This window comes from Lasioglossum baleicum, chromosome 1, assembly GCF_051020765.1.
Source record: "Lasioglossum baleicum chromosome 1, iyLasBale1, whole genome shotgun sequence".
Taxonomy (NCBI): Eukaryota; Metazoa; Arthropoda; class Insecta; order Hymenoptera; family Halictidae; genus Lasioglossum; species Lasioglossum baleicum.
Genome location: NC_134929.1, coordinates 14,120,990 through 14,139,373, shown reverse-complemented (window position 1 = coordinate 14,139,373; position 18,384 = coordinate 14,120,990). Strand labels below are relative to the sequence as shown.

The 18,384-nt window shown below is 40.5% G+C and overlaps 2 protein-coding genes across 9 annotated transcripts in view; one reads left to right on the top strand and one right to left on the bottom strand.

Annotated features, from left to right (window-relative positions):
• The first annotated feature begins 615 nt into the window (after positions 1-615).
• Rtcb (RtcB RNA ligase) lies at positions 616-2,972 on the top strand. Its single transcript, XM_076423944.1, has 8 exons — positions 616-876; positions 938-1,264; positions 1,340-1,466; positions 1,565-1,671; positions 1,728-1,887; positions 1,961-2,271; positions 2,362-2,526; positions 2,591-2,972. Exons 1-8 carry the CDS (start codon positions 781-783, stop codon positions 2,816-2,818), a joined length of 1,521 nt encoding a protein of 506 aa, XP_076280059.1. The 5' UTR covers positions 616-780; the 3' UTR covers positions 2,819-2,972.
• Positions 2,973-3,329: 357 nt separating this feature from the next.
• Dscam3 (Down syndrome cell adhesion molecule 3) overlaps positions 3,330-18,384 on the bottom strand; it is a 246,514-nt gene continuing 231,459 nt past the window's right edge. For 2 of the 8 annotated variants that reach the window (XM_076423788.1, XM_076423838.1), the window contains 18 exons: positions 17,234-17,464; positions 16,151-16,306; positions 15,990-16,060; positions 15,186-15,429; positions 14,747-14,893; positions 14,315-14,476; positions 14,022-14,238; positions 13,858-13,946; positions 13,574-13,753; positions 13,269-13,457; positions 12,999-13,184; positions 12,393-12,840; positions 10,889-11,112; positions 10,515-10,683; positions 9,551-9,720; positions 8,324-8,423; positions 7,098-7,310; positions 3,330-6,378 (listed from right to left, as the gene is read on the bottom strand). In XM_076423788.1, the coding sequence (XP_076279903.1) occupies positions 6,327-6,378; positions 7,098-7,310; positions 8,324-8,423; positions 9,551-9,720; positions 10,515-10,683; positions 10,889-11,112; positions 12,393-12,840; positions 12,999-13,184; positions 13,269-13,457; positions 13,574-13,753; positions 13,858-13,946; positions 14,022-14,238; positions 14,315-14,476; positions 14,747-14,893; positions 15,186-15,429; positions 15,990-16,060; positions 16,151-16,306; positions 17,234-17,464 (3,248 nt within the window). In that variant the 3' untranslated portion in view covers positions 3,330-6,326. Of the gene's footprint in view, positions 6,379-7,069; positions 7,311-8,314; positions 8,424-9,550; positions 9,721-10,514; positions 10,684-10,888; positions 11,134-12,392; positions 12,841-12,998; positions 13,185-13,268; positions 13,458-13,573; positions 13,754-13,857; positions 13,947-14,021; positions 14,239-14,314; positions 14,477-14,746; positions 14,894-15,185; positions 15,430-15,989; positions 16,061-16,150; positions 16,307-17,233; positions 17,465-18,384 lie in introns of those variants that run through there. The other 6 variants (XM_076423805.1, XM_076423797.1, XM_076423819.1 and 3 more) reach the window with 6 other exon arrangements.

Below are 18,384 nucleotides of genomic sequence, written 5' to 3'. Positions count from 1 at the left end.
GAGTTATACTACTGAATTTTCGAGATACCTCCTTTACCAGCATGTTCTCCTAGTAGAAATCCAAAAGTATTGGAAAATTTTCGAAAATCTCGGAAATTGAGTTTTGTATTAGGAGAACATGATAGCGAAGGAGGTGACACAAAATTCAGTAGTATAAGTCAACGTCTTGGAGTCTTTTTGTCCGGAACAGATTGTTTCGGTATAATCATGCCGATATGAATGCCTCAGGGCTCTGCTACCTCATCATCGTAATATAGATACGTTACTGTTTTGGCCGCGCATGCAAGTGAAACATTGCACAATATCACAGCACTGCATAAGGTTGGCAGTTGGCAGTCTTTAACATTATCTCATCGATGCCCGTACCATTTCGGTGTCGCGCTCGATGTTACCGATAATTTGCGGATTTAGGCGTATTAGCACAGACGAGATATAGTAAGAACTGAATATTCCGTATACTTCATTTTTACTACGGTCACCGACGAAATATACGGTTTTTACCCACAGACCATCCTAACGAGGAATAGATTAGGTTTTGGTCCACTTGGTGCAGGCCTATCGTTTCAGCAAAAATTGGAGATACCGTAACCCTAAACGTTAGTTCTCTCATTCTATGGTTGCTGGTACATTCGCACTCGCCGGCTGATTTCTGTCACTGACAGATTTTATAATAATAATCAAAGAATAGCACGTGTATTATCCGAGTTTCACTTAGTTGTAAAACATCAATATTATCCACACAGCTCCACAGACGTAAGAAGATCTACATTTACTCCGAAAATGGTAGTCAGGCAGTATAACGAAGAATTGAAGTATTTAGAAAAGATAAATGATAATTGTTGGAGGATCAAGAAAGGTTTTCAACCTAATATGAATGTATGTATTTGATTTACGATTTCTATAAAAGATTCTACATGTTCCTCTTCTTATCTTTTAGGTGGAAGGTGTTTTCTATGTAAACTCAACACTGGAACGTTTAATGTTGGATGAATTAAAAAATTCCTGCCGACCCGGTGCAATAGGAGGTTTTCTACCAGGAGTGAAACAAATCGCTAATGTAGCTGCGCTTCCTGGAATTGTCTGGAGATCTATTGGATTGCCAGACGTTCATTCTGGCTATGGTTTTGCCATTGGCAATATGGCAGCATTTGACATGGATGATCCTAAGTCAGTAGTATCCCCTGGTGGTGTAGGATTTGATATTAATTGCGGTGTACGTTTGTTGAGAACCAATCTATACGAGAAGGATGTGTTGCCTGTGAAGGTACCGCTTTATATTCATTTATCTGTTTCACTAAATCATATCGTAGGATTAAATATAATGGAATGAAATTAATAGGAACAACTGGCACAAAGCATGTTCGATCACATCCCTGTTGGTGTTGGTTCTAAAGGAATCATACCAATGAATGCCAGGGACTTGGAGGAAGCTTTGGAAATGGGCATGGACTGGTCTCTCAGAGAAGGTATTTGCTTGGTTTATTAAAACTAACTACTTTTGATAACCCTTAGCACTCGAATGACTACTCTGAAGCAACACAATTTGTTTCTTAACTGTACACAGGCTACATTTGGGCAGAAGATAAGGAACATTGCGAAGAGTATGGTAGAATGCTGAACGCAGACTCTTCGAAGGTATCCATGAGGGCTAAGAAGCGAGGACTTCCACAGGTAAGGCTAATAGGTCTATTTAATGTGAACAACAATCGTAACAACATGTCTTTCAGCTGGGAACCTTAGGAGCAGGGAATCACTATGCTGAGATTCAAGTGGTAGATGAAATTTACGACAAATGGGCAGCATGTAAAATGGGGATAGAAGAGAAAGGCCAGGTCTGTGTTATGATTCACTCTGGTAGCAGAGGATTTGGCCATCAAGTTGCCACCGGTAATAGATTCATCGAAGAAGTAACATTATTTGTAATAGTATCAATTTTTAATGCTTTCTTCTTGATTTATAGATGCGCTTGTTCAAATGGAGAAAGCTATGAAGAGAGATAATATTGAAACTAATGATAGGCAGTTAGCTTGTGCTCACATTAAATCTCAAGAAGGTCAAGATTACTTAAAAGCCATGGCGGCAGCTGCCAACTTCGCTTGGGTTAACAGAAGCTCCATGACATTCCTCAGTCGTCAAGCCTTTGCAAAACAGTTCAGAATGTCTCCCGATGATTTAGATATGCATGTTATATACGACGTATCACATAATATTGCGAAGGTGGAGGAACACATGGTCGACGGTAAACAGAAGACGCTTTTAGTTCACAGGAAGGTAAATTAAGAAATAGTAATTTACTCAACTATATTATACTATAGTCAGAAGCACGTTCGATTGACCTTCGTAAAAAATTGATATTTTCAGGGATCCACGAGAGCGTTCCCACCCCATCATCCCTTGATTCCAGTGGATTATCAACTTACGGGTCAGCCGGTTCTGATTGGTGGTACCATGGGAACTTGCAGTTATGTTCTAACCGGTACTGAACAGGGTATGAAGGAGACCTTCGGCTCGACTTGTCACGGCGCAGTAAGTATCGATACTTTTTATTTACAGAATGATATAACAAATACTGATGGAAAATTGCTTTCAGGGGCGCGCTCTGTCTCGAGCGAAATCACGGAGAAATATAGATTACATGCAAGTCCTACGGAAATTAGAACAGCAGGGAATATCTATAAGAGTCGCTTCACCGAAACTGGTAATGGAGGAAGCACCAGAATCCTATAAAAATGTAACGGACGTTGTAAACACGTGTCATGCAGCAGGCATATCTCGGAAGTGCATAAAGTTACGACCAATTGCAGTCATCAAAGGATAATATTGTTTCAATTATTGTATCAGGTGCCAGCAGTGTGGTAATCATTGCCTCAAAAGAACTGTAAATGTAAATCATGATTCGAAATATTTAAACAGTAAATAAATACTACTTTTTGTAATATATTTAACTGTAATAAATAATTTATAACAAACAATCTAATGACTCTTGCTGGTTTTGCCATAAAGCACAATGCAAATTGTGGCAAGATCTTCATTCAAACTAACCGCCATAAGGCGCCGCTTACGGCGAAGTGCGGAAGCTTTCTGAACCGAGCCGTAGCGCCATCCGACGTTGACTCACGAACTAATAGTTAGCTGATAGTTTGAGCGTTTTGCCACTACATAAAATGGCGCTGAATGGAGCCTAAAGATAGCTCTGAACTTCGCCGGAAGTAGCGCCACCGCGCGCGCGGCGCTATATGGCGGTCGATACAAATTGATTTAACATAAAACAAAAATTCTGCCGCACTTCTAGCTTATTAAGGAGATGCAGCGAGTAACTATGGGCGGGATAAATGTCTGTCCTTCTTTATTAACAAGCTGAGTTAACATACCATCTGAAAGTTTGACACTTCGTTACGACATTCGATTGTTTTGTTTATACTCCGCATCCGCCGCGTTGAACCGTAATGGACGACGATTAGATTCATCGGATTTCGTCCACGAATACTTATAACTTATACGAGGATATGATACATAAATGTCTAGAGTCTCACGATTTCCATGTACAAATAGTTTGCTCGTCCGCAGCTGGGCTTGCCCAACGAGCTCCTATGCATCACACATGATCATTCACGCAGGCGTTCCTCATCCGAACGAAAAACAGAAAGACGAGAAAAAACGAACAAATTCCCCTAATCTCCTGGTCTTTTTCTAACTACGGTCACGAATCCCGGCCGTGACCAAAACACCGATCAGAAGTCACGGTTTCCCCTCTCGTTCTTAAGCTAATTAAATTATTACTCAATCGCGTCCTGGAAGCTGTCGTGTCCATCACATTCTGTACAGATTAATAAACCGTTCATTCGCAAGAGGGCATACTCTGCTTCGTTTCGTTCTCAATTTCTTTCAAGTACACCCTGCAGGATTTTCGGGTTTCTCGGTACAGTTTCGCGTGGTTCACAAGTTACAATATATTATACATTCGCATCCGCAATAGCAAGACACAGAGTCAAAAAGTTAAAGTGTTTACAAATTCGAGTATCGCTGGAAGAACTTTCGACATGCTCGTTCACGCGTTAGCGAATGTCAGCAATAGAGGAACTTCGGAAATCGAAGACGTAATCTCGAAACGTTCAAATGAAGTTGATCTGGCAGTTTATCGGTTACTATCATAAATTAAGATGGTAGAGGAAAGTGGCCGGACGTGGAGTAGCAAAGTAACGTGAAAGAGTGCTTTCTTTATAAGAATCTAGCAAATAAATATCTAGTATCTGGCTAGTTTATATTCTTTTAGGAATCGTTAGAAGTACTACATAAAGTTAAATTTTAAAAAGAGACAAAAATTAAGGCTTTCATATTCCTACAAATATCCATAGAATATTTTGACGTTCCGAAAACAAAATGCAATCCATATTCAGCTACTTTCCCCTGTAGCTCGGACTAGTGGCGCATTCGATGCGTTGATCCGGAGCTTATCAGGTCGGACACAAAAATCTTCCCCCATGACACCTTCACGTTCTCTCCTAACGTTAACACACGGCCTTTAAACTCTAAAAATGATCCAGTCTGTTCGAGACGTTCGAGATGGAGATGTACCTTGCGGAAAGTGAACGTCGACAGTGAAATAGTTCGGGTAAGTCTTTCGTTCTCTGTTCCCGAGGAAAAAATGGTGAAGTATGCCCTTGTCTTGGAATTTCGAAACCGGTGCTTCGTTCCGAGTATCATAATGATCGATAGGCAATAGCCTCGAACGAAGAAATGTTTGGCAGAAACGAACGTAAGCGTAGTCAATCGGCCTCGGTCCCGAGAACGATTCACGGGGACCAGAGTTTCACCCACGTCAGTCTGTGCAACGGAGAACCGTCGACTGATCTACAGATCGTCCATCGTCTTCGATCGACGCCGGTTCTCCCACTTTTTCGAGCGACATTCTACCTTTTGCTTCTCCGCATTTCAAACAATTCCGCCCGGAACAAATAGTACGATCTAATTTAGAAAAACTTCGAATGCAAAGATCGCAAAAGGTCGCACGTTCTATTATTTATAATAGCTATGTTACAAAACGGCCCTTAAAGTTAGGTACCTTTAACACTGTACAACATCGTGGACCACCAACTTTGAATAGGCATTTCCTCTTTGTGCGCTGACAAAATCAGTATTTTCATTTATCCTCCGCTTGCCGAGGGAGGCATCTTCAATGATGTTTTGTGCTTCAACAGTAATCGACACGCGGTTGTTTCTTCCGTGAAATCGTTCTAGAGATTCTCCTGAAGAGCATGATATCGTTTAAGATTATCTTATAAGTACGTAAATGCGTTTAAAAAATGATCATCGTGGAAAGGACGCCTAAAATGCACAATTTAGAGTCGGTAGTCCGAGGTAAAATTAAAGTTTGTTGTACAGCGCGATTGATGACCGTGGTGTTGCTTTATACCGATAATTTATCAATTCTCTAAATATGTTGCTTACATGTATATACACCTTAGAAGCTAGTATCTCTGTCCCGATCATACGCCTCGCCCCAGACCGCAAATCCGCGCGGATCGACGCGCTCAATAAATATTTGATAATAATCTACGAAACGAGCGATCAATGGAATCACTTTGATCAAAGGAAAGAGATCGAGACGTACAATTACGCCCCGTTAATGCCGATAACTAGGAATATTGTATACAATTGGCCCTCGGTCTCGAGCTGAGGCCTCGTCGGCCATTTCGTCGATTTTACGGTAGCCGAGCTCCAGGGAAAATGGTTGTTCGCCAACGAACTCGATCGTTGCTGAGGAAAATCAATGAAAACTCGATCGACGATTTTTTAAACCGATCGTCTCGCGGTTTGTAACAGCGTGACCGACGTACACACGGGATCTATGCTATACAACGAACGATTATACTCGAATGTAATTCATTATTCGCGTCGCTAAATTGACTTGTTTCCTAACGTCAGGCCAGCGAACCGAGTTTTCTCTTTTGGGATGCTCTGATCGTTTCCGGGACTTCTTGTTTCTCGTACTTTCGTGCGTTATCAAACGCAAAATGGTCGTACATTTTTTGGTCTTGGGCAACGCAAAATAGCGTCCAACGTAACGGCAGTATTAGGTGCAGACTTATTTTCTTTTCTCGAACGTTTCTACGATTAAAACGGCCGTCTTTTTAGGGATGTCGTCATCCGTCCCCAGCGTGATTGATCGTTGCCAAAGCAGCTCTGTAATTCCCTTTTTACACCGTGGCACTCGCGGAAAATGGGTGTCGACAGCCACAGTCTCCCATTGACAATTTGCGAGCTTATAGACAGTCTTTTCCATTTACATTCCACGAATCCTTCCGCCAGAATTCTTTTAGTCCCGATCATACGTGAATTGTGAACTCTTGCCTCTCTTGCTCCTTCCTTTGCTGGTACCTGGAACGAAGTATAAGAGGATCGTTTGTAGCTGCGACAGTTCGTACATCGATTTAACGATCGTACGCACTTACTAGTAATTGGAATCTAGTGTTCCATGTTAGTCAGCAGGTTCTCGATTTCCAACCAATTTACTAGTAAGTGCGATACATTCACTAGGACTCTATTGTCTTTGGACTAAGCAGTATTTTATGGGGTACAGTAGGTAACTAAGAAAATTTGGTGCTACTTGAAAAGACACATACAATCCGGCGGTTCAAAAAGCACAGCTGCGTTCAAGATTGTTTTCAATGCGTACTAAGTTCAACAGTAAACGTCTTCCGACAGACTAGCATGAATTATTGAAAATTAAAGTTTCAGATTCAACGATTCTCCTTAATCTTGCTCACGAGGTACTTGGATTGTTTATTAAGGTTGGTAGGGGACAAAATGAAGAGAAAAAAAATTTCTACATAAAGCGGTATCGTGTGATTTTATAAGGAACATGGAATCGAAACGTGTGTTGAAATGCATGTTGCAAGTGCAAACCTATATAGGATGGATAAAACTGAACAAACCAGATTAAAGGTTAGTAAGGAACGACGAGGAAGAATCGTGTCTTTCGAATGAATAAATACTGGTTTTTCGATCACGCCGGGATGCATGCGACTCCTTAAGTGTTAAAGAAATGAATCTCAACGTGTCAGCTTACTACGATCTACGGAGGTTCGTGTCGATACCTAGCGAGCATAGATTCGACGGCCTCGATCGGCAGTCTACCCAAGCTGCCGCCGTGGCGGGTCCCGGCTGACAGACCTTGCCAATCACGATCACGATCACGGTCACGGTCACGGTCACGATCTCGATCGCGATCACGGTCACATTCTACGTGGCTCAATTCGCGGCTGTCGCTAAACCCGCTTGGCGGCAACAACGTCATGTCCTCCACCGAACTACGCACAAATAGACCAGAGAGAAACGTCTTAGGAAAATAGATGGATTAATTGCGGCAGAGAGACAGAGAGACAGTGAGAAAAAAAGAAACACGCCAACAAGAAGATTTCATTCGTCACCCGTGTACTCGGATCCGATCGAGCTTGCAAATTAACTTGAACCGATTTCGTCGAGGGTTCGCTCTGTACTCGATAGAATTTTGCTGGTGGAATCGATTCAAATTAATTTCCTTCGTGGAACCCATGGGAAAACAATATATTGGCCCGGTAGAACTCACGATCGGCTATTGTTCGTCGATTGACTCGTTCGACGCACGATTGCCTCAAACAAGTATCTGTATACTTATAGTTTTCGTGATAAATGCATTATCAATACACTCCAGATTTTTCAGTACTTAAACAAACCAGTTGACATTAATCATTTATTTCTAAACTAAGATATCAAGAAAAGGGAAACACTGTGATGTAGGATAATGTTTGAAATATCATTTTTGTTGTTTTCATTGTAACGTGACGCTGATCATTGGCTTATAACGATAAATGATTAACTGTTCTAAACGAGCCTAACACTTCCGCGTATATCTGAAGTACCACAAAATCCGACCTATATGAATCTAACAAGTTACTGCATAAAATTACCACGAAAGAAACGATTGTGCTTTCCTGAACATTTTTCCGAGCCATCGTACACTGGCGTTGATAACGGAAAAAGTAGTCGCTCAGGATCAGGTGGGAGCAACAGAAAAACAATAAGCACAATAGAAAGGGAAGCTGAAGCTGCAAGATATTTAGCGTGAAAGTCCTTCCAACATCGTTCACAAGAAGGTGTGCAAATGGAGATAAAGTTTCATACGAGGGTTCAGCGAAGACATTGGTGTGAATTATGCCGGGGTCTACATTTTTCCATTGTCTTGTTATTGCACGCCGACACGAGACCGATCAGACCGTGATAATACAAATACTGAACATAATCAGGACTGAGTGCTATGTGGAAACAAACAAACCTTGGCTACCTGCGAGTGGACCGGCTCGGCTGTCGGCTTCGTCGTCTCGCAAGCGAGGGTGAACCTTCGTTGTTTGATTCTGTACTCGACTCCACTCGTGAGAACACATCTGCAAATGTTCAATCACAACAAGAAAGTTAGAAAAATGTTGAAAAGCAAAGCAACCTTCCTAAAATCAATTCGTGGGACACTTCGTACAAGTACCGCTCACTGAAGTTTGGCCTACTGCCGACGTCCATAAATGCATTTAGGAATTTCCTCTCGTAAAATGTTTATTGTTGTTATGTTTCTTCGAAAAACCCTCATTAGTTATGTACAAAGATTATTTAAGATTACTATGTAATAATATAAACTTTCTCGAAGCGAGCGCAACGTTTTAAATTATTATATTTAAAAATTTTCTCTCTTGGCCAAACTTCTGTGAGCAGTAGTGTATGTGCCGTAAAAAATTGAGAATGGTTAAAACTGCGACGCCAATGATGCAATCGAACAATTACAGTAAATCCTCTATAAACGCAAAAAAGGCCGTACACGATAAGCGCAAAAAATATCCCCCTCCACTGTAGTAATCTGATCTCGGCTTGGGTATATCGGTGTGAACTAATGCGACGCGGACAGTCGCAGTCGTCGACACAGTTCAAAGGCCCGTGCGTCCTCACAATGTAATACCAATATAAAATCTTTTTTATTATTACTTATTTTTTTATGAAACTTTCACCAATATATTTGTGGCATTTTTCTGATTGAAATAAGACCAAACACGATATAATTTCAACTGTATTCAGTGGTTTAATTGACGATGAACGTTTCGGGCGCAAGGAAGGACAGCGTATTGGAAAGAGAGAGACGCGGAGAGTCGCAGTTGGCTTCGGCCGTGCGCGGTCTCTCTTTACACGCGCTGACCTTCTCTACTTTCGGCTCGGCCTTTGAAGCTCTAAAAAATTATGTCCCGTCTACGATAAATGCAAACGATCTCCCCGAGGAGTTTACGTTTATAGAGGATTTACTATAATCACAGCAAAATTTCTCTTGCCAAAATTTTATGTGCAACTATTTTATAAATACTCAGCTTCGTCGTTTATGGATAGACTGCGGATATAGCATATTACACATTTTACGCCGACCTTTTCGAGAATCACCAAAAAACTCATTAAATTGGCACAAGGGATTGATGAACAACATTGCAATCACATTGCGTATCACATGAATGTAAATAGTAAAATATGTTCGACTTACCTCTGCAAGGCTTGACAGGCACCCTGTAGCACGCACCTTGCAGCTTGCACTCTCCGCAAGGACTTCCGGATGTGTCGCTTCCGGATCCCTGCCGGCTGGATCGCAGATTGCTCTCGGCTTCCGCGATGCTCGGGAAGTATCGTTGCTTGTGCCACCTTGACATTTTGGACCTGCGCGTGAAAGAACACCAGAAGGAGGAAGAGAAAGGGGTTCGGAGCGGAAGTCAAGCGAGGGGCTCTGCATTAGAGTGGACATCATTTTTCAACTCTGAAATTTTGAGCACGCCGCCCCCAAAAATTGTTCCATTTCATGGAAAAATGAAATATTTAAGATTTTATTATTTTTTTATATCAAGAATAAATTTATAGTATCACGAAATGAAGAAGAAAATCAATTTATAATGCATACTGTATCAGACTACAGAAAGCGCTATCCAGACGCAAAAAAGACTACATCAATGAAAAATTTGTCAGATGTCTTTAGAATCGTTGCCTTGTATACATATTAGAAAAGTATTTAAACGCAGTACCTCTATTTTCTTTTCTTTGCTTTTGTATGGTGTAATATTCGCCACATTTTAAATTAGTACTTTCAATAAAATACGTAAAATGTAACATATATATTTACAAAAATGTGAGCATTAGTTAATTGTTATATTGAGAAAATTACATTGTGATACTATTATCATAAATATTTTTGCACGAGAAGAATGTTTAGTCATAATCAAAAGTCTTTCCTTTATGTATATTCCCATTTATATAAAATTTCATATTTCAATGTGCCATGTCTTCCTCTTATCCGATTAACTTCATCTTCTGTAAGAATTATTTTCTTACCCAATTACACAATTTTAGGGGACGGCGTGGAAAAAATCTCGCGAATAAAATTTCAGCAGGTTTCTGCATTCGCTGGACAAGATTCATGCGTTTGGAGACGCGGAGGAATCGAAAGAAAACATTGTTACCCCTCGAAATCGACGGTGGACCGTTCGTAGTCGATCGTGTTGGTGTCCTCGTTCTCAGAATGACCGAACGTTTTGAAGTGCATCGTGTAATCGAGCGTCGCTGTCGTTACGGAACGATTTTCTCTTCCGGGGACGCTGAACGTCGCGTACGGGCTGATTTCGTACATTTCTGCAAGGGAAATGGCAAATTCTAGTTCCTCGAACTTTTTGTGCACTGGGTTTCAAAGTCACTAATTTGCTAGAATGTTTCAAAGCTATTCTACACTCTCTTCAATGCGTCCGGATAGGCACATCATCGTTTTAATGGAAGCTGTATTATTCTTTGCGTAAATTGATCTAGGTAGTGATGTAACGAGTTCAAAGTGTCCACATACCCGATCCATGATCATTCGGCTTGTGGTTCTCCTGCTTCACCGGCGAGCTAGTGTAAACCTGATGATTCCTCCTATTATCGCGTTCAGCTGTGGACTTTAATTGCACAGTGGACATACAGCTGGATAGATTATGGTGTTGTTGATGCTGAGGTGGCTGCACCAGTCCCAATCCCGTTTGTTGGTTCTGTTGTTGTCCGGGAAGGATTTCTCCTAAATAATTTGCCCTGGGAACACATTCATGTTACCTTTTTTAATCCATGTCTCATCCTGTTCAACCCTGATGAATTCAAAAGAACCATTGAAAATAACAAAATTTATGTAGCAGACTGATAACACTGTCCAACAAATTTCAACTTTTTAAAAGTATTTCGATTCCCACTATGCGATTCTTATAGAGTTTTCCGCGCTGATTCCGAATCTGGTTTTAATTTTTTCCCTATACGTCCAGTTTTTGAGAAAATGGAGTTTAAAAAAAGGACATATTTTTCAACTTTAAACAAATATTGCGATGTTATTATAAAACATATTGAATTGTTCTTTACAGCAAAAGATTCTGTAGACTTTCCCGAATACAGTGATATCCAATATTAATACATTATGATTGTTTAAACATGTTTAAACAATGATTAAAGACGGAGATGCACCACTTTTGCACCAATTTTTGCGGATATTTTCGAATTTATCTAAAAAAATAAGGGTCCAGCGAAAAATTGAACTATACCACGCGAAAGAGCAGACTTTTATCTTGAGAAACCTCCCTGTGAAGTTTGCATGGTCGACGTTTTCTTCGAACCAGAAAGCAAAATATCTTCGCCCGACATGAGTTGTCACCAGTGGCGCTCACCACCAGAACGGTCGTTCGCCGCTCCGTATCCCGTCGCTGCGCCGTATCCCGTCCCGAGCGCCACTGGCGGAAACTCATGTCGCGCGAAGATATTTTGCTTTCTGGTTCGAAAAAAACGTCGACCATGCAAACTTCACAGGGGGGTTTCTCAAGATAAAAGTCTGCTCTTTCGCGTGGTATAGTTCAATTTTTCACTGGACCCTTATTTTTTGAGATAAATTCGAAAATATCCGCAAAAATTGGTGCAAAAGTGGTGCATCTCCATCTTTAATCATTGTTTAAACATGTTTAAACAATCATAATGTATTAATATTGGATATCACTGTATTCGGGAAAGTCTACAGAATCTTTTGCTGTAAAGAACAATTCAATATCTTTTATAATAACATCGCAATATTTGTTTAAAGTTGAAAAATATGTCCTTTTTTTAAACTCCATTTTCTCAAAAACTGGACGTATAGGAAAAAAATTAAAACCAGATTCGGAATCAGCGCGGAAAACTCTATAAGAATCGCATAGTGGGAATCGAAATACTTTTTGGCTGTTGGACAGTGTAATTGTTTTACTAAAAGAAACACACTCTTCTCTTTGACAGAAAAATTGCCTTCAGGCAAACAAACAAGTGAATTCTGAATAAAATAAAATGTTTAGCGTAAGTACCTTCCACTGCGCTTTAGCATTACATATCCCAAAATGGCGGCCGAGATGATGAGCACAATAGCACAGACAAGGGGCACGACCACGTAGAGGACTTTCTGATTGGGTACAGCCTTTTTCACGTCATCCTCCATGATAAAATCGTTCGGAGGACCTATACTAACGCCACTGAGAGTGGTTGTCGCAAATTCCATTTGGGTCTGCGTTGATCCAGCGTCGTTGTGAGCTGTCAGACGCAGGCTGTACCACGAGGCGGTTTTCAGGTCTCTTATGATTAGGTTCTCTGTCGCACGACTCGCTACTAGGATCCATGGCTCGGTGCTGACTCGTCTTCTGTACTCTACGGTGTAATATTGTATGGGACAGCCGCCATTGGGCCAGGAGAGTAAGTTTAGCTTGACGGAGGTGCCGTTGGCGGTGATAATGTCTCTGTCTTTCGGCAGCAGGGGGGCTGTGGATAAAATGAACAAAATTGTCTTGTTATCAACGTAATCATGAAGTAGAAATAGTAGCTTTCAATTTTAATTTCTGAACGTATAATTGTTTAATAAAGATGGTATAAAATAAAGAAACTATTACTAGCAGGATTAATAACATGATCCGCATTACCAGTTCCCTTGGTAGTAGCGCTTATGGGAGTACTCGGATTGCCAGTACCCACTCGATTATGCGCTGTCAAGTGCGCCAAATAGGAGGAACCGCATTTTAATCCTGTCAGGATAAATTCTGACTGTTCTGGCGATAATGCGATTTCTTCCCAGCCGCCTTGGTCCCTTTTGTAGCTCAACACGTAGCCTAATGAAGTCCATAAAGACTCTATTAATTGCAGTTTCTTAGAAGTTTTAGTTTGTTGTCGAGTGTGGAATTTCTCTAACGTGCCTTGAATAGTGGCACCGCCACTGTTAGGGTGGCTCCATCGAAGTCTTATGCTATTCGTTGTGGTATACTGCAGTTCCAATGAAGGTGCTCTGGGTGGCATAACTACGACCACTGAGTAGGTGATTGAATCATCTCCGAAGAGGTTAGTGGCTGAACAGGTGTAGTTTCCGGCCACCGATTGCTCCAACCCTAAACGATTGATCATCCTCATTCTTACATCCTCATTTTTACAATCTTCAGTTTCTTTATAGATGGTGGAGTTTAAGCATTGATAATTTTTTTTTTAAGTAAATCATGAAACTTACCACGAATGTTAAGATGGCCGTCAGCCGTCAACTCGTAATGACGGCCAGTGGAGACTGGGCCATTGCGAAATTTCCACATTGGACGAGGCGTAGGATTTCCAACAACGAGACACGATAGTGTAATCGAAGATTTGATTGCTCTTCTCAAAATTTGCGAGAAGGATGCCACTCTAGCTGGAGCTGCACGAATAAAACAATATGTTTTCCATAAAGAGAAAACTTAAAATTTGTTAATTAAACTACATATGAGATTTTGAAGTACATAAACATTAATTCCATCGAACCTCTGGTGTTTGTAGTCTGAGACACAGTAGGTGTTGGCTCTCCCTCTCCCAGTCCAGTGGTCGCAGACACCCAGAACTCGTACAGTTGCCTACAAGAAATAAATCTTTATCTTTATTCTTCTAAATTTTTTATTAATCCATTTCTCAAAATTCGATTGCTCTACCTCTCTACCAAGCCCCTAAGCTCCATCGTGAGCGTATCGGTCGGCGAAGAGGGCGGTTCGTGCATAGTGTGCGCATTGTGGTTGCTAGAGCCGGCTTCCCTGCTATAAACCGTGTATTTGGAGACGTTCCCATTCGGCTGCAGGGGTGGCAACCACGAAACTAATATGCTCTCCGCAGTTAAAGCCAAGGCTTTGATGCCAGCCGGTGGACCGGGCACTACAAACAGGGAATGATTCTTTTGAGACATCCTCCGGAGGCTTGTAATTAATTGGGTCGATCGATCGATTCATACCATCCTCCTCCGTCACGCAAAAAATTGGCGGACTCAGAACTCCATCACCTGCGCCGGTGTATGCCAACACCCTGATGGAGTAGTTCGTGTACTTGTATAAAGTGTGCAAGTAGGTTTCTACGCTGGAGGTCTTCTTCACTTCGCCGACCGTCGAAATGTCCACTGAAATGTTTAAACAATCGGTCTTCCTCCTTTCTTGCCATGTAATAATTATACTGCGGATCTTTATGCAAAATAAATGTTTTCTATCTGAATTGCAACAAACTGGAGTGAAATGGAAAAGTATTGTCTTTTTTAATATATTCAATAATACATTCAATAAAATTCTTCTAATGGTTTTGCTGTTTTAGATTACTCCTACTCATTTTTCTTATAAATAAATTAACTTTTTATGGAGATTTCAGTAGTTTTCTGGATTCAATTTTTACTCACTGTTGTCAGTGAGCACTGGTCGGTAGTATACTTTGTAGCCCTGAATGATTCCGCCATGTTGATGAGGTGGGGGAGCGCTCCAAGAAACTTTCACACTTTGGGAAGTTAGAGGAACACAGGCGACTTGTGTTGGCGGAGTTTCTGGTACTGTAAAAATAAATCCAAGATAATTATGGTATAATATATCATAACATATAATAGATTAGATGGTTCCATAAGTTATGTCGTTATTTATCACACTTTGTGTATAATATATTTTATTGAAATCTGCACTTAGAACATTTAAAACGATATTTCCTTTAGAAACAGATCAAAGAATGAACGTGAATGAATCTAGCATTATTTTACTTTACTATTATTTTATACTTGGAGATAGTGTGAAGAAACGATACGACCCGCAGGGTGACCTAATATAATAGCCAATTGTCGAGTGATGTACCTCCTTCCTGAGTAGTCCCAACAATAGGAACACTAGCCGGGCCACTGGCGATGCTGTTGAAAGCTCTGATCGATACATCGTACTTGGTGAACTTCCTAAGGCCGGTTAGTTGCACCTTGGTGGTCGTCCATCCGTTCACAGTTAAACTTTTGCTTTGGTTCACACCCGACGTCGAAGACGAATGCTCTGACCACGTCACTATGTAGCCCAATAAATCCCCGTTGCAGGACTCCTTTGGGGGTGGCTGCGAAACGAACAAATTCTTGTCAGTTATTCCCCACGATTCTTAGTAACTCTAATTCGTGATCAGTAGACTGAGGTTCTTCATGCATTTATGAACAAATTGGTTGGGTGAAATATAAAACAGTAAGAAATTACAAAAATTTAAGGGCGTTGTAATATCGTTTTTAATGTAAGAAAAATTCTTTAAGGGATAAAATCAATTTTCCTTTTACTTCTTTTTCTTCACAATAAATGCAGAACATTTTTATTTTGCATAAAGATCCGCAATCTAGTGATCAGTACAACCGAGATTTTTTTAATTACTCGCATCTGGTACTTACAATCTCAAAACTTTAAATTTAGTACTTTAAGCATAAACAAAAGTGTACACTAGAAAATATCTATTTTTCATTAAAGTAGTTATTTTATTGAATAAAAATGTATTTATGTTCGAGTCATATAAAGTTCCATGTAACCAGTTACGTAGAAAATGGAGTGCTAGTAACTGAAGGTTAATATTGCTACAAATACAATACATATATTTACATTCGAAAAATAAATTGTCCGAGAAATACTCCATACCTGCCAGCTAACCATAAGTTCGCCAGGTCCGGCAGATTGCACCTTGATACTTTGCGGCGATTCGGTCGGCGCTGCGGCATCAAAAAACATTATTTTCAAACTTCTCTCGCTAAGATAGTAAGCTTGTTTCAAGCTCGTGCAAACACAGAAACGTATTTTACCTTCTTCCTGGGTCTTCGCCACCACGGCGTCAGTGGGTGCACTCACGTCTATCGAATTTATAGCGAATATGCGAAACGTATAAGTCACAGCGGGATGGAGACCGCCCACAAGAGCCACTTCCTGGTTCTCGCTGGCGGCTTCGAAAGGAGACAAACCTTTGAACAGGAACAGTAACGCGTTGAAACATCCACATACAACCACAATGATATCATAAAAACAGAAACTTTACTCTAACTCGCCGACGGACCAAATTTATTCAATAATCCGTTGAAATGATCCACTAGTTTGTTAGGAGCAAGCATTTTTTCCCTGAACGTAGTAGAGTACGGTAAGCATGAATATGGTCTTCGTACGTTAAGTTATGCTTTCTGAGAGGTCAATTGAAGGTCATCATATTATGCATGGTTGAATTTGTCTTTTCATTCGCTATAATGTGACACTAATATCGGAAAATATGAATCAAACATTTCCATGCTGAAACATTTTTTTGTATTACTGAAAACAACAGAGATATTTTTGGTGTGAATTGTAGGTGTCTCTCTCACCCTGCATAATATAATAATAATATTCAATAAATTTCCGTGGAACGTCTTCAACAGTTCAACAATTGTGAAATAAAACTATTTGGAGCTAGTTGTTTAACCAATTTATGAAATATGAATAAACGATCTACAACAATATTTTTATCAAGACCTTCCTTATATCTCTTTCAAAATTCTGTCCTATGGTTGCATCTTCCAGATTGAAGTTGAACAATCGCTTCTTACATAGCACAAAACACGATTTTTCTGAAAGAGCGTCCAATGGCGACACTAACGGTAAATGCGATAATGATTAAAGATCAATTGCACGGTCTCGTAGTCTGTGTTTCCACGCGACAATCATGCTGAATGACCATTGACCGTCGAATTGGCTAAAATCTCTTGTGAAACGACGCACCAGGCTGTTCCGAGCGTGTCGACCCATTTTAATAGACTAAACGAAGTAATGTAAAACAGACGTTCCCCGTGAATCCAGAGGAACGCATGAATGTCCGAGCGATCAAAGCCGCTCGGTCCGGGATTAAATGTATGGTTACGCACCATTCTGCGTCGGATGGATCGGGTTCCCTGTGCTGGAGGATCCCGGTGTGTAGGTGACATTGTGCGTTTTCGCTGGGTTCCAATCGTCCGTCAAACCGTGATTCAGGGACCGATACTGAATAACGTAATTCCGTATCGGGCTGTTTCCGTCAAAGGCTCTTTTCCACAGCAATCGTATCGATCGTGAGCCGATTTCTATGACTTCCAGCGAGGCCGGTGGATCTGGCCTCTCTGTGGGCACAAAGTGGATGTGGATATAGCGTATATATGTGGATAGCACAAATTGTATAGAGATATAGATCTGCATAGAGAGAGAGAGAGTCAAACCCTTCGTAGGCGAGTCGCGTCGCGTTCCTGGAAAAATATCAGTTTACCCAGAAAACATTGAGTAATCTTATTCGAATGGGAACATTGGCGTTCGTTAACGCCCGTTCGGTCCGTTCAGATAACGGATGGGGCCGCGTTTGTATCGATAGTTTTTGAAAACCGAAACGGCATGCAGGACGGTTTCAATCGAAGACTCGGACGGTTCGAAAACACTCGAAACCGTCGGACAAAACGTTACTGCTGGAAAATTGAATTCATGTTTTGTACCGGACGCTGCGAAATCGCTCAGCGAATCGGCATTTTATCGCGGATTAATCCCGGATTTAAAACTCGCGCGTTGCTCGGAATAGTTGAATAAGAAATCTTGGTTTATCCATTTGAGCTCTAAATATTGATTAAACATAGTGTCCCATTTATAATTTCACGGTTTAAAGAGACACTTCAAACATTGGAGATGAAAGATTTTATAATATCTGAAAATAACTGAATCTAACCCGTTTTAATATGTTCAGTAAAAAAAAATATATAAAAACTACGCTTATATTGAAATACACTAAAAAGGCGAAAATAATTTTTGGAGCGCTAAACTATATTGAAGTAATCTTCGTGGGCGCTCCACGCTTTTATTTATAGTCACAAACGTCTAAAAAAATTATTTTCGCCTTTTTAGTGCATTTTAATATAAGCGTGGTTTTTATAAAGTTTTGTTTATATATTTTTTTATTTTCTACTTTGTAGTCTTAAATGGAACGCACGATATATTGGGTTGGCAAATAAGTTCGTTCGGTTTTTTACATTGGAATAAATCACAAAAACCGAACGAA